The sequence below is a fragment of the Pan paniscus genome, chromosome 2 (assembly GCF_029289425.2).
Source record: "Pan paniscus chromosome 2, NHGRI_mPanPan1-v2.0_pri, whole genome shotgun sequence".
Classification (NCBI taxonomy): Eukaryota; Metazoa; Chordata; class Mammalia; order Primates; family Hominidae; genus Pan; species Pan paniscus.
The window spans coordinates 58,360,439-58,378,977 of NC_085926.1; the positions used below are offsets into that span (position 1 = coordinate 58,360,439).

The 18,539-nt window shown below is 41.9% G+C and overlaps 1 protein-coding gene across 27 annotated transcripts in view; it reads left to right on the forward strand.

The window, feature by feature from the left end:
* PXK (PX domain containing serine/threonine kinase like) overlaps window positions 1-18,539 on the forward strand; it is a 96,061-nt gene that overhangs the window by 59,373 nt on the left and 18,149 nt on the right. For all 27 annotated transcript variants that reach the window (XM_055110073.2, XM_055110075.2, XM_055110080.2 and 24 more), the window contains 9 exons: window positions 1,238-1,315; window positions 1,803-1,876; window positions 2,429-2,503; window positions 5,656-5,760; window positions 6,316-6,417; window positions 7,697-7,858; window positions 8,263-8,380; window positions 9,957-10,035; window positions 14,517-14,565. In XM_055110073.2, the coding sequence (XP_054966048.1) occupies window positions 1,238-1,315; window positions 1,803-1,876; window positions 2,429-2,503; window positions 5,656-5,760; window positions 6,316-6,417; window positions 7,697-7,858; window positions 8,263-8,380; window positions 9,957-10,035; window positions 14,517-14,565 (842 nt within the window). The remainder of the gene's footprint in view (window positions 1-1,237; window positions 1,316-1,802; window positions 1,877-2,428; window positions 2,504-5,655; window positions 5,761-6,315; window positions 6,418-7,696; window positions 7,859-8,262; window positions 8,381-9,956; window positions 10,036-14,516; window positions 14,566-18,539) is intronic.

The window sequence follows — 18,539 nt, forward strand, 5'->3', positions numbered from 1 at the left end:
CTGACTTTAGAACATGTTTTGAGTTTTGGGCTTGGGTTGTGGTCTGGTGCATATATTGAATTCTTGGCTTAGACCAGCTAGATTACATATTTTAGATTTTCCAGTTTTGAAAAATATACATTTTCACATTATTAATAATTTTTAAAATAAACTTTACATTTTAGAATAATTTTAGATTTACATAGAAATTGCAGTGGGCTGCGTGCAGTGGTTCATGGTTGTATTCCCAGCACTTTGGGAGGTCGAGATGGGCGGATCTCTTGAGCCAAGAGTTTGAGACCAGCCTGGGTGGAGATGGCAAATACCTTGTCACTAAAAAAAAAAAAAAAACAAACAAAAAAAAAACCACACACACCAGAAATTAGCCAGGCGTTGGGCAGGTGCAGTGGCTCATGCCTGTAGTCTCAGCACTTTGGGAGGCCGAGGTGGGCGGATCACCTGAGGTCAGGAGCTCGAGACCAGCCTGAACAACATGGAGAAACCCCGTTTCTACTAAAAATACAAAATTAGCTGGGCATGGTGGCGCATGCCTGTAATCCTAACTACTCAGGAGGCTGAGGCAGGAGAATTGCTTGAACCCAGGAGGTGGAGGTTGCGGTGAGCCGAGATCGCACCATTGCACTCCAACCTGGGTAACAAGAGTGAAACTCCGTCTCAAAAAAAAAAAAAAAAAAAAAAAAACAATTTAGCCAGCCATGATGGCCCATGCTTGTAGTCCCAGCTATTCAGGAGGCTGAGGTGGGAGGATCACTTGAGCCCAGGAGGTTGAGTTTGCAGTGAGCCATGATTGTGCCACTGAGTTCCAGCCTGGGCAACAGAGTGAGACCCTATCTCAAAAAACAAAAAACAAAACTAAACAAAAGAAGTTGCAATGATAGTACAGAAAATTGCCATATACTTCTCACCCAGTTTCTCCTAATGTTAATATTTTATATAACCATAGCACATTTATCAAAACTAGAAGTGAATATTAGTAATGTTACTATTAACTATGGGCTTTATTCGGATTTTACCAGTTTTTCTGCTAGTGTACTTTTTCTATTCCAGGGTCCAATCTAAAATCCCACATTGCATTTAGTTTGTGTGTATTTTCTTTCCTTATTGTTATTATTTTTTGGTAATTAAGTTTTTTAAAAAGGTCATAGACTATAAGGATTTCATTTACAAGAATAATATCTTCAGCATATGGCCCTTTCCTGATATGTCTGACTAATGGGTTTCTAAAATGTCTTTGCAGAGATTGCCTTGCAACAGGTTTCCATGTTCTTCCGATCAGAACCAAAGTGGGAGGTGGTGGAACCTTTGAAAGACATAGGTGAGACATTGGCACGCTCATTCTGTTAAAAAGACATATCACAGAACTGGATCCTTAGTCATGCTTTCTGATACGTATCCCAGGAACATGCTTAAATGCAGGTGACTTCTTTTTCTTTTTGCACATCCACTGCTTGAGGATACAGCTGGTAACTTTTAATACTTAATGAACCTTGGTTAAAGCCCCATCAAAGCATTTGGATGGTAATAACTTTCAGAAACACCATTCCTTCTTCATCTATCTTTTTCACTAAATCTAAACTGAAGTGCTATTTTCCTGCCTTTTCCGTGAATAATTTCTTCATTTACTGTTTCTTTTTAAGTATAGCCTTTACTATGCCAACGTTATCAAATGGTTCTTTTACTCGTGCCTATGTAGCTGCGAATAATATTGTCAAACTTAATTTTTCTTGATTACCTAGTCAGTGAAACATATCAGTTGTTGCAAAAATTGTGCAGCTCTAAGCACATTTTTGCTTTTATGGCAGGTTGGAGAATAAGGAAGAAATATTTCTTGATGAAGATTAAAAATCAGCCAAAGGAACGGCTAGTGTTAAGCTGGGTAAGCTAGCTTTTTGCTTTGGTCTCCTTCAGTGACTTTAGATGGGTTAATGAAAGCAGATTTGACAAGAGAATTACAAAATTGTACTGTGCTCTTAAGTGATGATGTAAAGGCTTCCTTGGTCCATGTCAAAGAAAAGTCATTTTGAGTCATTTTCCTGTGTATTTGGTTATATAAATGCAATTATATTTGGTCAACTAGTAAACATTTGGAAAGAATCAAGAACAGCTTAAAATAACTCTCTGGAATCTCTTTAGGGTTTATAGTTTTGGAGTTTACTTCCCAAAAAAAAAAATACTTGGGCATTACTTTATCTCTTTGACTTTGAGAGTTTTAGTGATAGATTTGGTTAGTGGAATTAGATAAGATTACAGTTAAGTCTGGTATTTTTACACACTGCTTCTCCAGAAAGGTCTTGAGGCAGCCAGACTTAGTGTTGTTTTCGTCTTTGGTTTCCAGTCATATTTTGGATAATAAAATTAAAGGGAAAGACAAGGAATTTTTCTTTTGATGACCAAAACAGTACCCTGATATTCCCTTCCATGTTTTCAGGCTGACCTTGGCCCAGACAAGTATTTGTCAGATAAAGATTTTCAGTGTCTAATCAAACTTCTGCCTTCTTGTTTGGTGAGTATAAGTCTTTCTTTTATTCTCAGTGCTGATGATAGAGTCACAGTATTTTTTCTGGGTGAACATGGACAGAAAAGCTGGAAAAGAGAATGGGGAGATACAGTGGATTTCAGGTCAGACTGAAATTGTGTAGGGCTAATCTCTTAGATCATAGGCTATTTGAAATGGCATTCATGACATCTGCACACCCATGAAACATAGTAATTTAAATACAGACTTTGAATTTTAAACAAAGATGAGAGTAGGGAAGCAGCTACTTCTCCCAGCCTGTTGTTCTTGGTGAAGGTATTTATCTCAGTGGAACTAAAAGATACTCTTTCCAGCCTGAGAAAACAGAACTAATGAGGATTTAGATAAGCTGGGTGAAGAAAAGGCAAAATAGCCATTTTTCTATCTGAGTTACTACCTTCACAGGCTAACCAGATGACCTTTAGGAATACATGATATTATTTACGCTACTACACAGCTCTAATCCAGGGCCTTCAGTGCAAAGAACCACATTGATATATTTCAAAATATGTGCAGAATGTCTTCAGCAAAGACTAATCTGGCCAGGAAATTGAGTTAACATTGACATTCTTTATCTTGTCTGCATGAAGATGTAGTTCCCTGGAATGAATCACTAGTGAACTGAACACAATTACACTGACTTATGCACTTGGTTTGGCAAGTTTGTTTTTGGCCATATAGTGTCTTGTCAAGCTAGCAAACCAAGCTATTAATGAGGTGCAATGTGAGGCCAAAAAGACGCTTTTAGTCTTAGAGCTTGATTGGTTGTGTGACATAGGCTGCCAGGACCTAGTTCTAAATTTCTTTTTTTTTTTTCCAAGGTGGAGTCTCTCTTTGTCACCCAGGCTGGAATGCAGTGGTGCGATCTCGGCTCACTGCAACCTCCACCTCCTGGGTTCAGGCGATTCTCCTGCCTCAGCCTCCCAAGTAGCTGGGATTACAGGTGCATGCCACCACACCCAGCTAATTTTTGTATTTTTAGTAGAGATGGGGTTTCACCATGTTGGCCGGGCTGGTCTTGAACTCCTGACCTCATGATCTGCCTGCCTCGACTTCCCAAAGTGCTGGGATGACAGGTGTGAGCCACCGCACCCGGCCCTAAATTTCTTTTAATAGAAGTGCTTCTTTAAAAAAAGAAGCACATAAAAATGGTGCATATTAATTGTAGCAAAGTCAGAAGGCAGATAAGCAAAAATAAGAAAATAAGCCGAGCGCGGTGGCTCATGCCTGTAATCCCAGCACTTTGGGAGGCTGAGGCAGATGGATCACAAGGTCAGGAGATCGAAACCATCCTGGCTAACATGGTGAAACCCTGTCTCTACTAAAAATAGAAAAAATTAGCTGGACGTGGTGGTGGGCACCTGTGGTCCCAGCTACTAGGAAGGCTGAGGCAGGAGAATGGCGTGAACCCGGGAGGCGGAGCTTGCAGTAAGCCGAGATCGTGCCACTGTACTCCAGCCTGGGCAACAGAGCAGACTCCGTCTCAAAAAAAAAGAAAGAAAAGAAAAGAAAAGAAAACTCACCAGTAATCCCAGTCAACCAGAAGTATGAACCAAAATGTTCAGTTGTTACTTTTTAAGAATTTTTATGATAAAAAAGTAAATTATATATGTAGTGCTTTAAAACCTGATTTTTTTTCATTAATGGTGTACCATGAGCATCTTTAGTTGTTAGTAAATATAGCATCATTATTATGGGCTGTATAGAATTATCATTGGCCATACCTTAGTTTACTCAATCTTCTATTGACATTTAGATCACCTCCAGCTTTTTGCTCTTATTTTTTAAAAAAGAAAAAAGCCATAGTGAACAATTTTTGCTAAACATTATACCCATACTTAATTTCTTAAGGTAAATACCTATAATTAATAACCAATGTGTAAGGAGATATTGTGACACTACATATTCTGTTCTTTTTGAAGCCCACTAGCATTTTAACATTTAACGTGATTTTCTAACTCTATTATTCCTTCCGTATTTACTTATCAGTTGGCATTCTACTCTAAAGAGCTTCTCTTCTCCCTTTTTAAAAAATTTATATTAGTATGTACTCAAGGATTTTTATTCTACCCATTGTGTTTCTTTTTGGGGTGTTGAAAATGTTCTATAATTAGATTGTATGATGGTTGTATAACTGAATATACTGAAAATCATTGACTTGTACAGTTTAAATGTGTGAATAGTAATGGCATGTGAATTATATCTCAACAAAGCTGTTAAAAAGTCAGCAGCAACCATTTTGATGTGATGATCAGGAGAACTTCATGATCAATTACTCTATTTTCCTGGGTACACCTTTCCACCCCCCAACCTGCTGCATGCCAGCCTCCAAAATCCCTGCATAGCTCAGCTCCCATGGGTTTAAATTTTCATGATACTCCTTTGAGCTAGTGAACATTGTAATACCTGTCTGGACCCAGTTTGTTTCACGTAATCAGAATTCCAGGGAAAAACAGCACTTTCCTTTCACTCATTAAATAATTTGTCTTTTCTCCACCCCAGTTGCTTAATGTCAGTTTCTCCATCTGAGGAGGACACTGTGAATCTTTATGTTGCAGAATTCTATAGAAGGGTAGGAAGATTCATGCCAGCTACTGTGGAAAGGGCTGAGATTCCAGAAGATGCTACTTTTGCCTGTTTTCTGGCTAGTATGCTTCTTGGCTTGGCACCCAAACAGCAGTGCGGAATGTTAGGCAAAGCTGTGAGCAAAGACACATTGATCCTGGTCTCCATTTGGCTGTTCTGAGATTTGGCTGTATTCTTTACTGACTTACAGAGACAGGATATTAACACTATTATCCTCAAAACTCAGACATTTTATCTCTTCCACCACACTTTTGCCTGAGCTATGAGAGTGCACACACCAAAGAGGACCCCTTCACTTGTGGAGTTTACCACATCCATTATCTGTCTCCTGTTTTCCTTTGTTCCTACAGTTTATGTCCCTTCCTCCATCTGAAGGAGGAGGAACTAGCTGGTAACTGAATAACTTGAAAATGCCATGTGTTCAGGGAATATCACTACATTCCTATGCAATTAAACCACCACAGTGCTACTTGACTCTGCATAACCAGATCCTGTATTTAAAAGGACCTAGATCCTGACGCAAATCAATGTGAATTTCTTTTTTGTTTTGACAGCACCCTTACATCTATCGGGTTACCTTTGCCACAGCTAATGAATCCTCAGCGTTGCTAATTAGGATGTTTAACGAAAAGGGAACATTGAAGGATCTGATCTACAAGGTACCTGTGCAAGTTCATGGTCATAAGGAATTCTCAAGTTCCTTTAGAACCTGTTATTGATACTTAGTCTCTAAGACTCCAGAGGCTAGGCCCTGAGGATTTGATGTTAGTTTTGATTTTATTTGGAATTTATTTTTATTCATGCAATAAAAACTCTACTTAGTTTGGTTAAAGAGCATTCCTTTTCCCATGTGAGGAAAGGTTGAACATTTAATAATTATGTCCATTACATGGCAAGCTGTTCTCTTAGGTCAGTTTTTAAGTTTGTGTTTTGCGCTTAACAAAGCAGTACTGAAGAATTCGAACAATATGCAAGACTTTGGGGTCTGCTAAGGGCAAGACCAGGCACATCTTCACTGGGCTAGAGAAGGGATGGAACCTGGGTCAGCCTCTTTCTATCAACAATGCAGACTGTTGTATTTTAAAAACTCACATCTTGCAGCTGGCCATCTCTGGCGCCCCTAGCCTCTGTAGAATCCTGCCTGGTCAGGGAGTCTGTGTGCAGATATTGGCCCCTCTGCTGCTTTCTTACGTGTTCTTTGTTCTTTTCCAAAGGCAAAACCAAAAGACCCATTTCTAAAGAAGTACTGCAACCCTAAGAAGATTCAGGGCCTGGAACTCCAGCAAATAAAAACATATGGACGGCAAATATTAGAGGTAAGAGGTACTTTTGTTTAAGTTGCATTCAAATTTCATCCAAAATTGCATTATTCACCTGGAAAAGTTCTTAAGTAATATCCAAAATTACTTAAGTTGTCTGATTACTTATAAACTGATTGCATTGTCATATTTTGCCTCAAAAAGTAAATATTTGAGACTAAGGCAACAGTCACTTAAGTCTACAAAATTCTTAAAGCTTTAGCTATTGCAATTTAGTGTCTGAGTTTTAAGAACTTTACTGTGTGGATACCAACTTTTATATTATCTTTGGTTGCTCTTTATCCCCATGCCAAGGTTTTTGATTTTGTTATGTCATATGCATAGCCATATGGCTCCCTTACAGAAGTATAACCAACAGTGAGAAGCCTTTCCGACATCACCCTCTAGATCAGGATTCTCCAAGCTTCTGGGATTATGCAACCTTATCAGTAATAACCAGTTTAATATCCCAATGTTATGTCTATTTAACTATAAATTATATGCATGTACTATGCACATACATATATGTGTATGTGTGTATATATATTATATTTGTTTGGATGGAGACAGCATACTAGTAATATATTTTGTATATTATAAGTTAAAAAAATAACATTTTTAAAAAACAACAACTATGAAGAGAAGTTGTAATATTTTCTTCTAGTCCTTAGTGAATTGCTCTGGGCACCCCACTTGCCTATCACTGCTCTAGTTCACCAGGACATTGCAGGGCTATATCTAAGCATCTCTCTTACTGGGTAAGCCACTGATTATTTATATGGCAGCGGAAATATTTACTGCTTTTTCTGGGATCCTGTTGTGTGTTCCTATTAATAAACAGCTAAATATATTTGGAGGAGAGACTGAACTAGAGATGTTTTCTAGTTCAACCCCTTTTTCTGAATTACTGGCAGAAGCACTGATAAGATAGCTTCACTCATCTATGCAGGATGATCAAGACTTTGCCCTGAAGAGAGCTGGCCTATTGGAATCAGAAAGTGCTTAAAGCAGAGCCTTTTGGCATCAGAGTTATTAATTCCAAGCATATGCAGGCTGCTTCTCTATTCTTTTGAGGAAAGAAAGAACTGATGTTGCATCTCACAGCCTCAAAACTGGAAAGCATTCAGCTTCACTTCCTTTTCCAAACAAATGGGTAGAGGTGGCATTTTTCTTCAGGAATCTTCTCAGTGACCTGTTTGGTTTTGTTTCAAAATATATTGACTAAAAAACAAAGTTTAACTTGTCTTATATCTGAATGAGTTTGGGGAAAATGTAACTTTCCCATATGTTTTGATAGGTACTGAAGTTTCTTCACGACAAGGGATTCCCTTATGGGCATCTTCACGCCTCCAATGTGATGCTCGATGGGGACACTTGCCGGCTGCTAGACCTTGAGAATTCCTTATTGGGCCTGCCTTCCTTCTACCGATCTTATTTTTCACAATTCAGGAAAATCAATGTAAGTTGCTAAAGTAATGAAATAGCAGGTTCATTTTTAGGTGTCAATTATCCCCATGATCTGCCCATGTAGGAAATATGCACCAAGTAGTGAAAGGTATAGTTGGGACAGGCCTTGCCGGTCAGCTCTTGGAGCGTTGCTGTATCTCTGGGAGGCTGAGTTGAAATGGCGGGTGGGGTAAGGAGGGAGGTGGACTCACTGATTGGAAAACTGTGGAGGGTCGTACCAAGACCTTTGGGATACCTCATGAGGTTTTACAGAAGGCTTTGGAGTTGCATTTACGTTACCAATTAGGAGCGGGGCTATCCCTGGGGTTTGTTTCTCAGAGAAGCCTTGGGGCAGGAGCGTGGGGGTCCACAAAGCCAAAGTGAAGGGTGAACACGCTGCTACTCTTTCTCCCACAGACATTGGAAAGTGTGGATGTCCACTGCTTTGGCCACTTACTGTATGAAATGACTTATGGACGACCGCCAGACTCGGTGCCTGTGGACTCCTTCCCTCCTGCCCCGTCCATGGCTGTGGGTCAGTATGGGGTTGGGAAGGGTCTTCTGGGCCCTGGTAGTGTGCAGAACCACTCATCCCCTTTCCAGAGTCCAGGAAAGACCCAGAGGAAGTTGCTGTCCTCCACAGCCAGAAATTCTTACAAAATTTAAAAGTAGACCAAATTTGAGTAGTTTACTTAAATACACTTCTGTGAAAATTCAGGTGGCTTGTCCATTTGCCAGGCTATCTGAAATTTCTGGGAACTTTTTGCAAAATGCTTTAGAGCTTTGGAAGCAGGAGGATGTAAAGAGAAGTATGGCCTGCATGAGTGTGATGCAGAAGCTAGAGCCAGGCAACTTGAAGCCAGTCTTGAGGACTCAGGCAGGTGTCAGACGTCAGATCAAGACTGAAGTGAGACTTGTAAGAAACAAGAGAGGCCAGGCATGGTGGCTCACACCTGTAATCCCAGCACTTTGGAAGGCCGAGGTGGGTGGATCACATGAGGTCAGGAGTTTGAGACCAGCCTGGCCAACATAATGAAACCCCATCTGTACTAAAAATACAAAAATTAGCTGGGCGTGGAGGTGCATGCCTGTAATCCCAGCTTTTTGGGAGGCTGAGGCACGAGAATTGCTTGAACCCGCCTCTTGGGAGGTGGAGGTTGCAGTGAGCCGAGACTGCGCCACTGCACTCCAGCCTGGGCAACACAGCAAGACTCTGCCTCAAACAAAAACAAAACAAAACAAGAATGCCATAGGCCAGAAGCCTAGTAGATAAGAGCCTAGCAGGCCCAGACCTAGGGCAGGCAGGCAGGAATGCAGACACCAAGACAAATTGGATCCAGGAGCTCTTACAGCATTACCTGCGGGGGCTGAGGGGAGCTGGAGGACAAGTGAGAGCACCTTTAGGAAGGAGGGATGCAGGAACTGGTACAGACTCATCCAGGACCCTTTCATCCCCTCCACAGCCAGGCTGGCACCCACAGCTGGAGCAGAGAGAGGGGAGGGCAGGGTAGCTCTTGGACCCCTGTGCCTTGGAGATACTCAAGTCCACCCTTCACCAAGCGTTATTGTGTCAAAAGAGGCAATTCAAGAGAACAGGCCCTGGGACTATATTGTGTTGAATTTGAACCGCTGAAACTGAACAGTGACCTGTGGGTAGAAAAATCTGGCTGCTCCTGTTAATAGCATCCAAGGTGTTGGATGATGAGATATCAACAATTGGCATTTTGTGTGCTGGTTTTGATGAAAAGCAGGCAAGCAGCAAAATGTCTTTCAAGTTCAGAATTTTACTTCTGTGTAGTGTTTACATCTCTTTCAAGAGAACAAACACTTTTATGAATGATATCTTGAATCCTTCCTCCAATTATCTTTGAAATATATTTAGCTTTCTGTCAGCATGTAGTTTCTAAACCATTTCTTTTGAGTCATCGGTAACGCCAGTGTTGCCAGCATTCCCCCACCCCACGTATGCCATCTGTCTGTGTGTGAAGATTTTTGACACTGTCCTGATCAGCCCGCAGACAGTTATTGCAAAGTGGTGTTAAACTTTTCATCAGCAAGTGGATTTGCCAGCGTGTTCTGTGGAACTAAAATGTGTATCTGTTCATTTCAAGTGGCCGTGTTGGAGTCTACGCTGTCTTGTGAAGCCTGTAAAAATGGCATGCCTACCATCTCCCGGCTCTTACAGATGCCGTAAGTCAATCATATGCGTTGGTTGTAATCTTGATAACTATGTTGAACACCAGACCACTGTGTCCAAGCACCTGGTACTGTAGTAAAGACTCTTGCGGTCCCTGCAGAGTTGGCGTGGCCTGCTTGCTGATGGGCACTTGCAGCATGATGTCCTCACCCTTTGTTTGTGATCTCTGTGCTCTCCTGGTCTGATGGCTATCCTTTAACATCTGTGTCATTTTCACGTGTATCTCCTCACTCAACGTTAGCATTGTGTGTACGTACATTAGCATTGGGTGTGCGTATGTGTCGCAGCCCCCAGCTTAGGAAATACTGAAGGAGGGCCCTCTCAAGTGGCTCCTTTCTGACCGTGCATCAGCAAACCAGTTGGCCCCCAGCTGTGCATAGTTCACAAGTCACAGGGCCTTGAAGGGTCTGCCCTCCAGGAAGAGGGCAACGTGTTTCTGAGCACCCATGCTTCTGCTTGTGAATTTACTCACTGGGTACTATTTATTAAACTCTAGCATGTACCAGGCACTGTTCTAGGGTCTTGGAGCTCAGAAGACATTTTCTCTGAAACTGGATTATGAATAGATAACCAGGGCAGCTGAAATAGTGCTGTGGGGCCTTCCCTTCAGGTGCATTTTCTGTTCTTTCATGGAAAGGCAGCAGAGTGGTTAAGAAGGGTGTGCCTGGGGTGGGACAGACCTGGAGGTGGATTCCAGCTTCACCACTTCTACCTGGGTGACCTTAGACAAATTTCCTAACCTCTGGAAGTAGAGTTTTGTGAACTGTGAAATGGGAATGATAATAAGTTCCCACCTCAGAAGGTAGTTGGGAGGATTTAATGAGGTGATTCCTAGTAGGGACCCGGCACTTAATATGTGCTCATTAAGTGTTAGTTATGCTTACTACTGAATCAGCTGATCTTTTTTGAATATCACACACCATGCAGTGTATCTGGTGCTTTGTCTGCACCAGCGTATTATATAACAGATATACTCTGAAAACAATAATATGGGGAAACGAGGCAGGGGACAGCTTGAAGGGCATGCAGCCAGAGTTCAGAGAAGGTAGAGATAACTTCCGGTTCCTGGTTCTTTCTTTCCACAAATGTTTAGAGAGGGCCTTCTGGAGGCCAGCTGCTGTCCTAGGCACTGTAATGAAAAGAGGAAACCAAGCCCCTGCCCCGTGGATGTGACATTCTACTGTTCCACAGACACTGAAGCGTCTGTCGCCAAACCAGCAACCATTAATAATAATGTAATAATGTGGGCTGGGCAGTGGCTTATGCCTATAATCCCAGCACTTTGGGAGGCTGAGGCGGGTGGATCACTTGAGGTCAGGAGTTCAAGACCATCCTGGCCAACGTGTGGTGAAACCCTGTCTCTACTAAGAAAATATAAAAAATTAGCTGGGCATGGTGGCACACTCCTGTAATCCCAGCTACTCAGGAGGCTGAGGCAGAAGAATCACTTGAACTGGGGAGGCAGAGGTTGCAGTGAGCCAAGATCTCAGCACTGCACTCCAGCCTGGGCGACAGAGCAAGACTCCGTCTCAAAACAAAACAAACAATGTGAATATGGAAAAACAGACCCAGTTTGGAAAACAACTTTCACACAAACTTTTCTAGCAAAATGCACTTGTACTTAGGAAATAGCCTATATACAGGTTGATTTACTTGAGTTTGCATTTACACTCCCCATTCCAAAGCTCTTACATCTTTCTCTCAGTCTTCCAGTCCTTAAGTGAATCCAAATATTTTTTTCTTCACCTAAGTCTTTCTACGATGTGGGCTTCAGCCATGAGAAGAGCTGGACAGGCGTAAACCATGTTCAATTAAAATGTGTCCTCTGGAAGTAAAGAGATGTGTGGCTGAGGGACAGACGGGGCCCTGAAGAGCCCTGTGGGGAAAGCTAATCCTGTCATTTCTACTTGTGATGAAGTTCCCATCTTTAAAAAAGAGTAATATAGCTGGGCGCGGTGGCTCACACCTGTAATCCCAGCAGTTTGGGAGGCTGAGGCAGGTGGATCACTTGAGCTCAGGAGTTCAAGACCAGCCTGGCCAACATGGCGAAACCCCATCTCTACAAAAAATACAACAACAACAAAATTAGCTCGGCGTGGTGGTGTGCACCAAGTAGTAATCCCAGCTACTTGGAAGGCTGAGGTGGTAGAATCGCTTGAGCCTAGGAATTTGAGGTTGCAGTGAGCTGTGAACTCACCACTGCACTCCAGCCTAGATGACAGAGTAAGACCCTGTCTCAAAAATAAAACAAAGTGAGGGGCAGGCGTGGTGGCTCATGCCTGTAATCCCAGCACTTTAGGAGGCCAAGGCAGGTGGATCACAAGGTCAGGAGATCCAGACCATCCTAGCTAACACGGTGAAACCCCGTCTCTACTAAAAATGCAAAAAATTAGCCGAGCGTGGTGGCGGGCGTCTGTAGTCCCAGCTACCCAGGAGGCGGAGTTTGCACTGGAGCGCGCCACTGCACTCCAGCCTGGGCGACAGAGTGAGACTCCATCTCAAAAAAATAAAATAAAATAAAAAATAAAACAAACTGGGGGCGCAGGATATTCAGCCAGGCATACTGGCACATGCCTGTAGTTCTAGCTACTCAGGAGGCCAAGATGGGAGGATTGATTGAGCCCAGGACTTCCAGGGCAGCCTGGACAACATAACAAGACTCCATCTCTTTAAAAAGTAGGGGAGGGGCAGGAGGCATATTCAAAGAAAGACTTACTTATAGCTGTTTGGGTGCTACCCAAGCAACCATTTCTATTCTTTGACCTGTTTTACCTAGCAGTTCAGAGTTGTTCATGCTATTGCTTTCCCTCTTTCCCTCTCCTCCTCCTCTCTTCTCCTCTTTTCTTTCCCTCCCCCTCGCACTCCCCCTCCCCCTCTCTCTCCCCCCTTCTTCTTTTTGAGAGTCTTGCTGTGTTATGCAGGCTGGTCTTAAACTCCTGAGCTCAAAGGGTCCTCCCACCTCTAGCTCTGGAGTAGCTGGGACTGCAGGTGAATGCCACTGTGCCCAGGTCACCCAGTTCATGCTATTGTTTTTTTCTTTTCTTTTCTTTTCTTTTTTTTAGATAGAGTCTTGCTCTGTCACCCAGGCTGGAGTGCAGTGGTGTGATCTTGGCTCACTGCAAGCTCCGCCTCCCGGGTTCAAGTGATCCTCTTGCCTCAGCCTCCTGAGTAGCTGGAACTACAGGTGCGTGCCACCACGCCCGGCTAGTTTTTGTATTTTTAGTAGAAACAGGGTTTTCACCATGTTGGCCAGGCTGGTCTTGAACTCCTGACCTCAGGTGATCCACCTGCCTCAGCCTCCCAAAGTGCTGAGATTACAGGTGTGAGCCACTGCATCCGGCCCATGCTATTGTTTTTAATAATATACTTTTTTTTTTTTTTGGTCACATAGGTAATTTTAAAATCATTTTTTATTATTTTTATTTTTAACTTTTAGGTGTGGGGGTAGATGCGAAAGTTTGCTACATAGGTAAACATGTCATGGGGGTTTGTTGTACATATTTCATCACCCAGCTATTAAACCCAGTATGCAATATTTAGTATTTCTGCTGCTCTCCCCACCTCTCCCCCTAAGTAGACCCGGTGTCTGTTGTTTACTGTTTTGCAATAACATACCCTTTTTTTTTTTTTTTTTAAGATGGAGTCTTGCTCTGTTGCCCAGGCAGGAGTGCAGTGGTGCAATCTCGGTTCACTGCAGCCTCTGCCTCCTGGGTTCCAGGGAATCTCCTGCCTTAGCCTCCCAAGTAGCTGGGACAATAGGCACGCACCACTACAACCCGGCTAATTTTTGTATTTTTAGTAGAGATGGGGTTTCACCATGCTGCCCACTCTGGTCTCGAACCCCTGACCTCAAGTGATCCGCCTGCCTCAGCCTCACAAAGTGCTGGGATTACAAGACATGAGCCACCGCACCCAGCCAGTAACATATTTTTGAAGAGAGAATTGATTTACTCCAAAAGCTACTACTTTTAAAAATGAAGTATGAGAAATACTTAGAAGAAAATTACTTTCCTGTTAGATTCCAATCAGGACAATTCCTTTCTACTTACTTGAACATTTTTATGTTACTGAACTCTAGAATAAATTTTATCCTCTTCTGAGGCAAGAAAAATAGCAGAAAACTATTCTATTTAGAAATATCTACCGCATATATTATTTGCGATTTTTTTGCAAATTAGCATTCGCAAAAGTAATTTCTTAAAAATGCAATATTGCCCATAGCAGGGAAACCCTCTCTAGTACACAGCTGGCCCAGATACCCTAGTAACACAGTGGGAAGGGGGTCACACTGGGCCACCTGCAAATCCCTTTGCATTTGTTAATGAACATGGAATGGTGGATTAGGCCGGGGGCTGGAGGATGTGGTGCAGGGAAGGGAGACCTCATGGGCTAAAGGTGTCTTAATCTGCTTTCATCCTAGTCTGAGAGTGCACGTGGTTCAAGAAAGATTTTTGTTTGTTTCTTTTCTTTACAGATTATTCAGCGATGTTTTACTAACCACTTCTGAAAAACCACAGTTTAAGGTAAAGACAATTATATCGTTTTTTGGTTTGTGACATAACTAAGTTGAATTTGAAAGTTAGCTGTATTTTTAGCCAAAAAAAGAAAAGATATATAATAGGGAAAATTGGGAAATAACCTAAATGTCCTACAATTAGGGGCTAGTTTAATAATTTATGGTACATCTATTTGATAATATAATTAAAAGTGAAATTGATAAAGACATTGTAGTAATATGGGAAATGATTTAGATTTGTGCTTAGGTATAAAAAAATAAGATAATGTGTAAAACAACATATCTGTCTAGAAACAAGCCTGGAAGGAGGTCTTCTCCTGGGAAGCAGTGGTGTTATGTGTCATGGAAAGAGAATGGGCTTCGGAACCCAAAAAACCAGAATGATATCTTACTTTATTCCTACAATATTAGCTGTTATCTACAGCAGGGTGTTTCAACCACGGTATTTGACGTTTTGGGTGAGATGATTCTTTGTTGTGAGGGCTGCCTGTGCACGGTAGGATGTGAAGCAGCATCCCTAACCTCACCACTAGATGCCAACGATACTCCTTGTACCCTCTCCTGCACTGTGACAACCAAAAATGTCTCCAGACATTGCTAAATGTCTCCTGGGGGGTGGTGTACAAAATTGCTCCCAGTTGAGAGCTGCTGATCTATGGGCAAGCACTTAATCTTTGAGTCTGCATGTACTCATGTGTAAAATTGGTGAGTAATGCATGTCTGTTGTCATTAGACAACTGAGGTCATCTACGGAAACTCCTTGTTCAGGCCATGGCTCTTGGCAGTGCTCACTATGAGTGCGATTTGGGTAGGAGGATAAAAGGTAATTCTCCCTCTCCTTTCTATATTCCAAAAGAACATGTAATACTATTAGGATGAAAATAAATTTAGAAAACAAAAAAAAGAAAGAAAACCAAGGGAGGGTTTAGAAGACTGTGTCAGTGAGAGAGGTGCTTTCCTCTGTTCTGTTTTGCCAGTTAGAGGAATTCTGACAATAATAGCTTCTTTGGATCTGAAGTAGGAGAGAAAAAAACATTTAAATTTAATGTCTCCTTCACTGAAGCATCTTAGGAAATTTCTTCAGCCTTGTCAATAAATATATTCTCCTCCAACCCTGACAGTCTGGCCTTTAGGATTCAGGAGTTAGTACTAGACCTCGCTCTTCCCCTAAGCCAGAGAGCCTATGCAGCAAAGATAGTATGATTTTAAAATCCAACATTAGTTCTTGTATGTACACTGACTTTCTGGAAAGATATACAGGAGACTGGTAATGTTGGTTTCCTCCATGGAAGTAGGTGGGAGACTTCACTGTGTATGTGCCCTTTTATACCTTTGGGATTTTAAACCATGTGACTGTATTACCTACTTACAGCTTTTTTTTTTAATTTGAAATTTTTACAGAATAATAAAGACAAAAAGTTCAACATGATCTGGGGGTCTTATCTTCCAGGACCAGACTCCTCATGATTTAAAAAGCTAATAAATTAAGAAATGGCCCGGGCGTGGTGGCTCATGCCTGTAATCCCAACACTTTGGGAGGCTGAGGCAGGTGGATCATTTGAGGTCAGGAGTTCCAGACCAGCCTGGCCAACATGGCAAAACCCCATCTCTACTAAAAATACAGAAATTAGCCAGACTTAGTGGCAGGTGCCTGTAATCCCAGCTACTCGGGAGGCTGAAGCAGGAGAATTGCTTAGACCTGGGAGGCAGAGGTTGCAGTGAACTGAGAGCACACCACTGCACTCCAGCCTGGGCAACAGAGTGAGACTCTGTCTCAAAAAAAAAAAAAAAGAAATGATGGAGGCAGAGGTTGCAGTGAGCTGAGATCATGCCGGTACACTCCAGCCTGGGGAACAGAGTGAGATTCTGTCTCAAAAAAAAAAAAGAAATGATAGGCTCAGAAACAAACTGGGCTGTTGTTTGGAATGTCTCCCAACAGGGAAAGCTGGGAAAGTTTAATCTTACAAAATTCAGAACATAAATCTCTCACAAAGAAGATATCTCTGAAGTTATTATAACTGGTTGAATTTATGTATGTTCCAATAAGCTTTATATAATTTTTTAAATTTTTTTTTTCTTTTGAGACGGAGTCTCGCTCTTGTCACCCAGGCTGGAGTACAATGGCATGATCTCGGCTCACTGCAACCTCCGCCTCCTGAGTTCAAGCAATTCTCCTGCTTCAGCCTCCTGAGCAGCTGGGATTACAAGCATGTGCCACCACGCCTGGCTAATTTTTGTATTTTTAGTAGAGACGGGGTTTCATTATGTTGGTCAGGCTGGTCTCGACCTCAGGTGAACCACTCACCTCGGCCTCCCAAAGTGCTGGGATTACAGGTGTGAGCCACTGCACCCAGCCAATTTTTTTAATTTTTAATTTTAATTTTTTTTTTTTGAAGTAGGCGATTTTTTGTTGCCAGGCTGGAGTGCAGTGGTGCAATGACGGGGCTCAGTGCAGCCTCAAACTCCTGAGCTCAGGTAATCCTCCTGCCTCAGCCTGTTGAGTAGCTGGGACAACAGGCGCGTACCACCACACCCTGCTAATTTTTTAATTTTTTTGTAGAGACAGAGTCTTACTATGTTGCCCAGGCTAGTCTTGAACTCTTGGCCCCAAGTGGCCTCCCAAAGTGCTGGGATTACAGGTGTGAGCCACTGTGCCTGACCTAATTTTTAAATTTTTAATTGTGATAAAAAATACAATATAAAATTTACTCTCTGAACCATTTTTAAGTGTACAGTTTAGTGGTGTTAACTATCTTCACATTATTGTATAACAGGTCTCTAGAGCTTACAACCTGAAACTCTATACCCATAGAATAATGACTCCCCATTTCTCCCTCCCCACAGCTCCGGGCAATCACTATTCTACTTTGTTTCTGTGATCTTGACTACTCTAGAAACCTTATATAAGTATTTATCCTTTTGTGGATCATTTATTTCACTTAGCATAATGTCCTCAAGGTTCATCTATATTGTAACATGTAACAAGATTTCCTTCTATTTTTAAGGTTGAGTAATATTCCATTGTATGTATATGCCACACTTTTTTTATCCATTCATCTGTTGATGAACATTTAGGCTGCTTTTACCTCTTGTCTGTCATGAATAATGCTACAGTGAACATGGGTGTGCAAATATCTTTTTGAGATCCTGCTTTTGATTCTTTTGGATGTATACCCAGAAGTGGAATTCCTCATATGGTAGTTCCGTTTTGTAGTTTTTTGAGGCACCTCCATACTGTTTTCCATAGCAGCTGTACTACTCTACATTTCCACCAGCAGTGTACAAGGGTTTCAGTTTCTCCACATTCTCACCAACATTTATTTTATTATTTTAATAGTGGCTATCCTAATGGCTGTGAGGTGATGTCTCATTGTGGTTTTGATTTACATTTCTCTAATGACTAAAGACATTGAGTGTCTTTTCATATGTTTTTTGGCCATTTGTATATTTTCTTTAGAGAAATGTCTATGTCTTTTGCCTCTTTTTAATTGGGTTACTTATATTTTGTTGTTGAGTTGTTGGAGTTCCTTTATATATTCTGGATATTAACCCCTTATCAGACCTATGATTTGCAAATATTATGTCCCATTTCTTGAGTTGTCTTTTTACTCCGTTTTTCTTTGTTGCACCAATGTTTTATTTATTTATTTACTTATTTTTCTTTTTTTCTTTTGGAGACAGGGTCTCGTTCTGTTGCTTAGGCTGGAGTGCAGCAGCACAATCTCAGCTCACTGCAACCTCCGCCCTCCCAGGTTCAAGTGATCTTCCTGCCTCAGCCTCCCAAGTAGATTACAGGCGTGCACCACCACACCTGGCTAATTTTTGTATCTTTAGTAGAGACGGGGTTTTGCCATGTTGGCCAGGCTGGTCTTGAACTTCTGACCTCAAGTGATCCACCCACCTCAGCCTCCCAAAGTATTGGGATTACAGGCGTGAGCCACCGTGCCCGGCTGCACCAAAGTTTTAAATTTTGATGAAGTT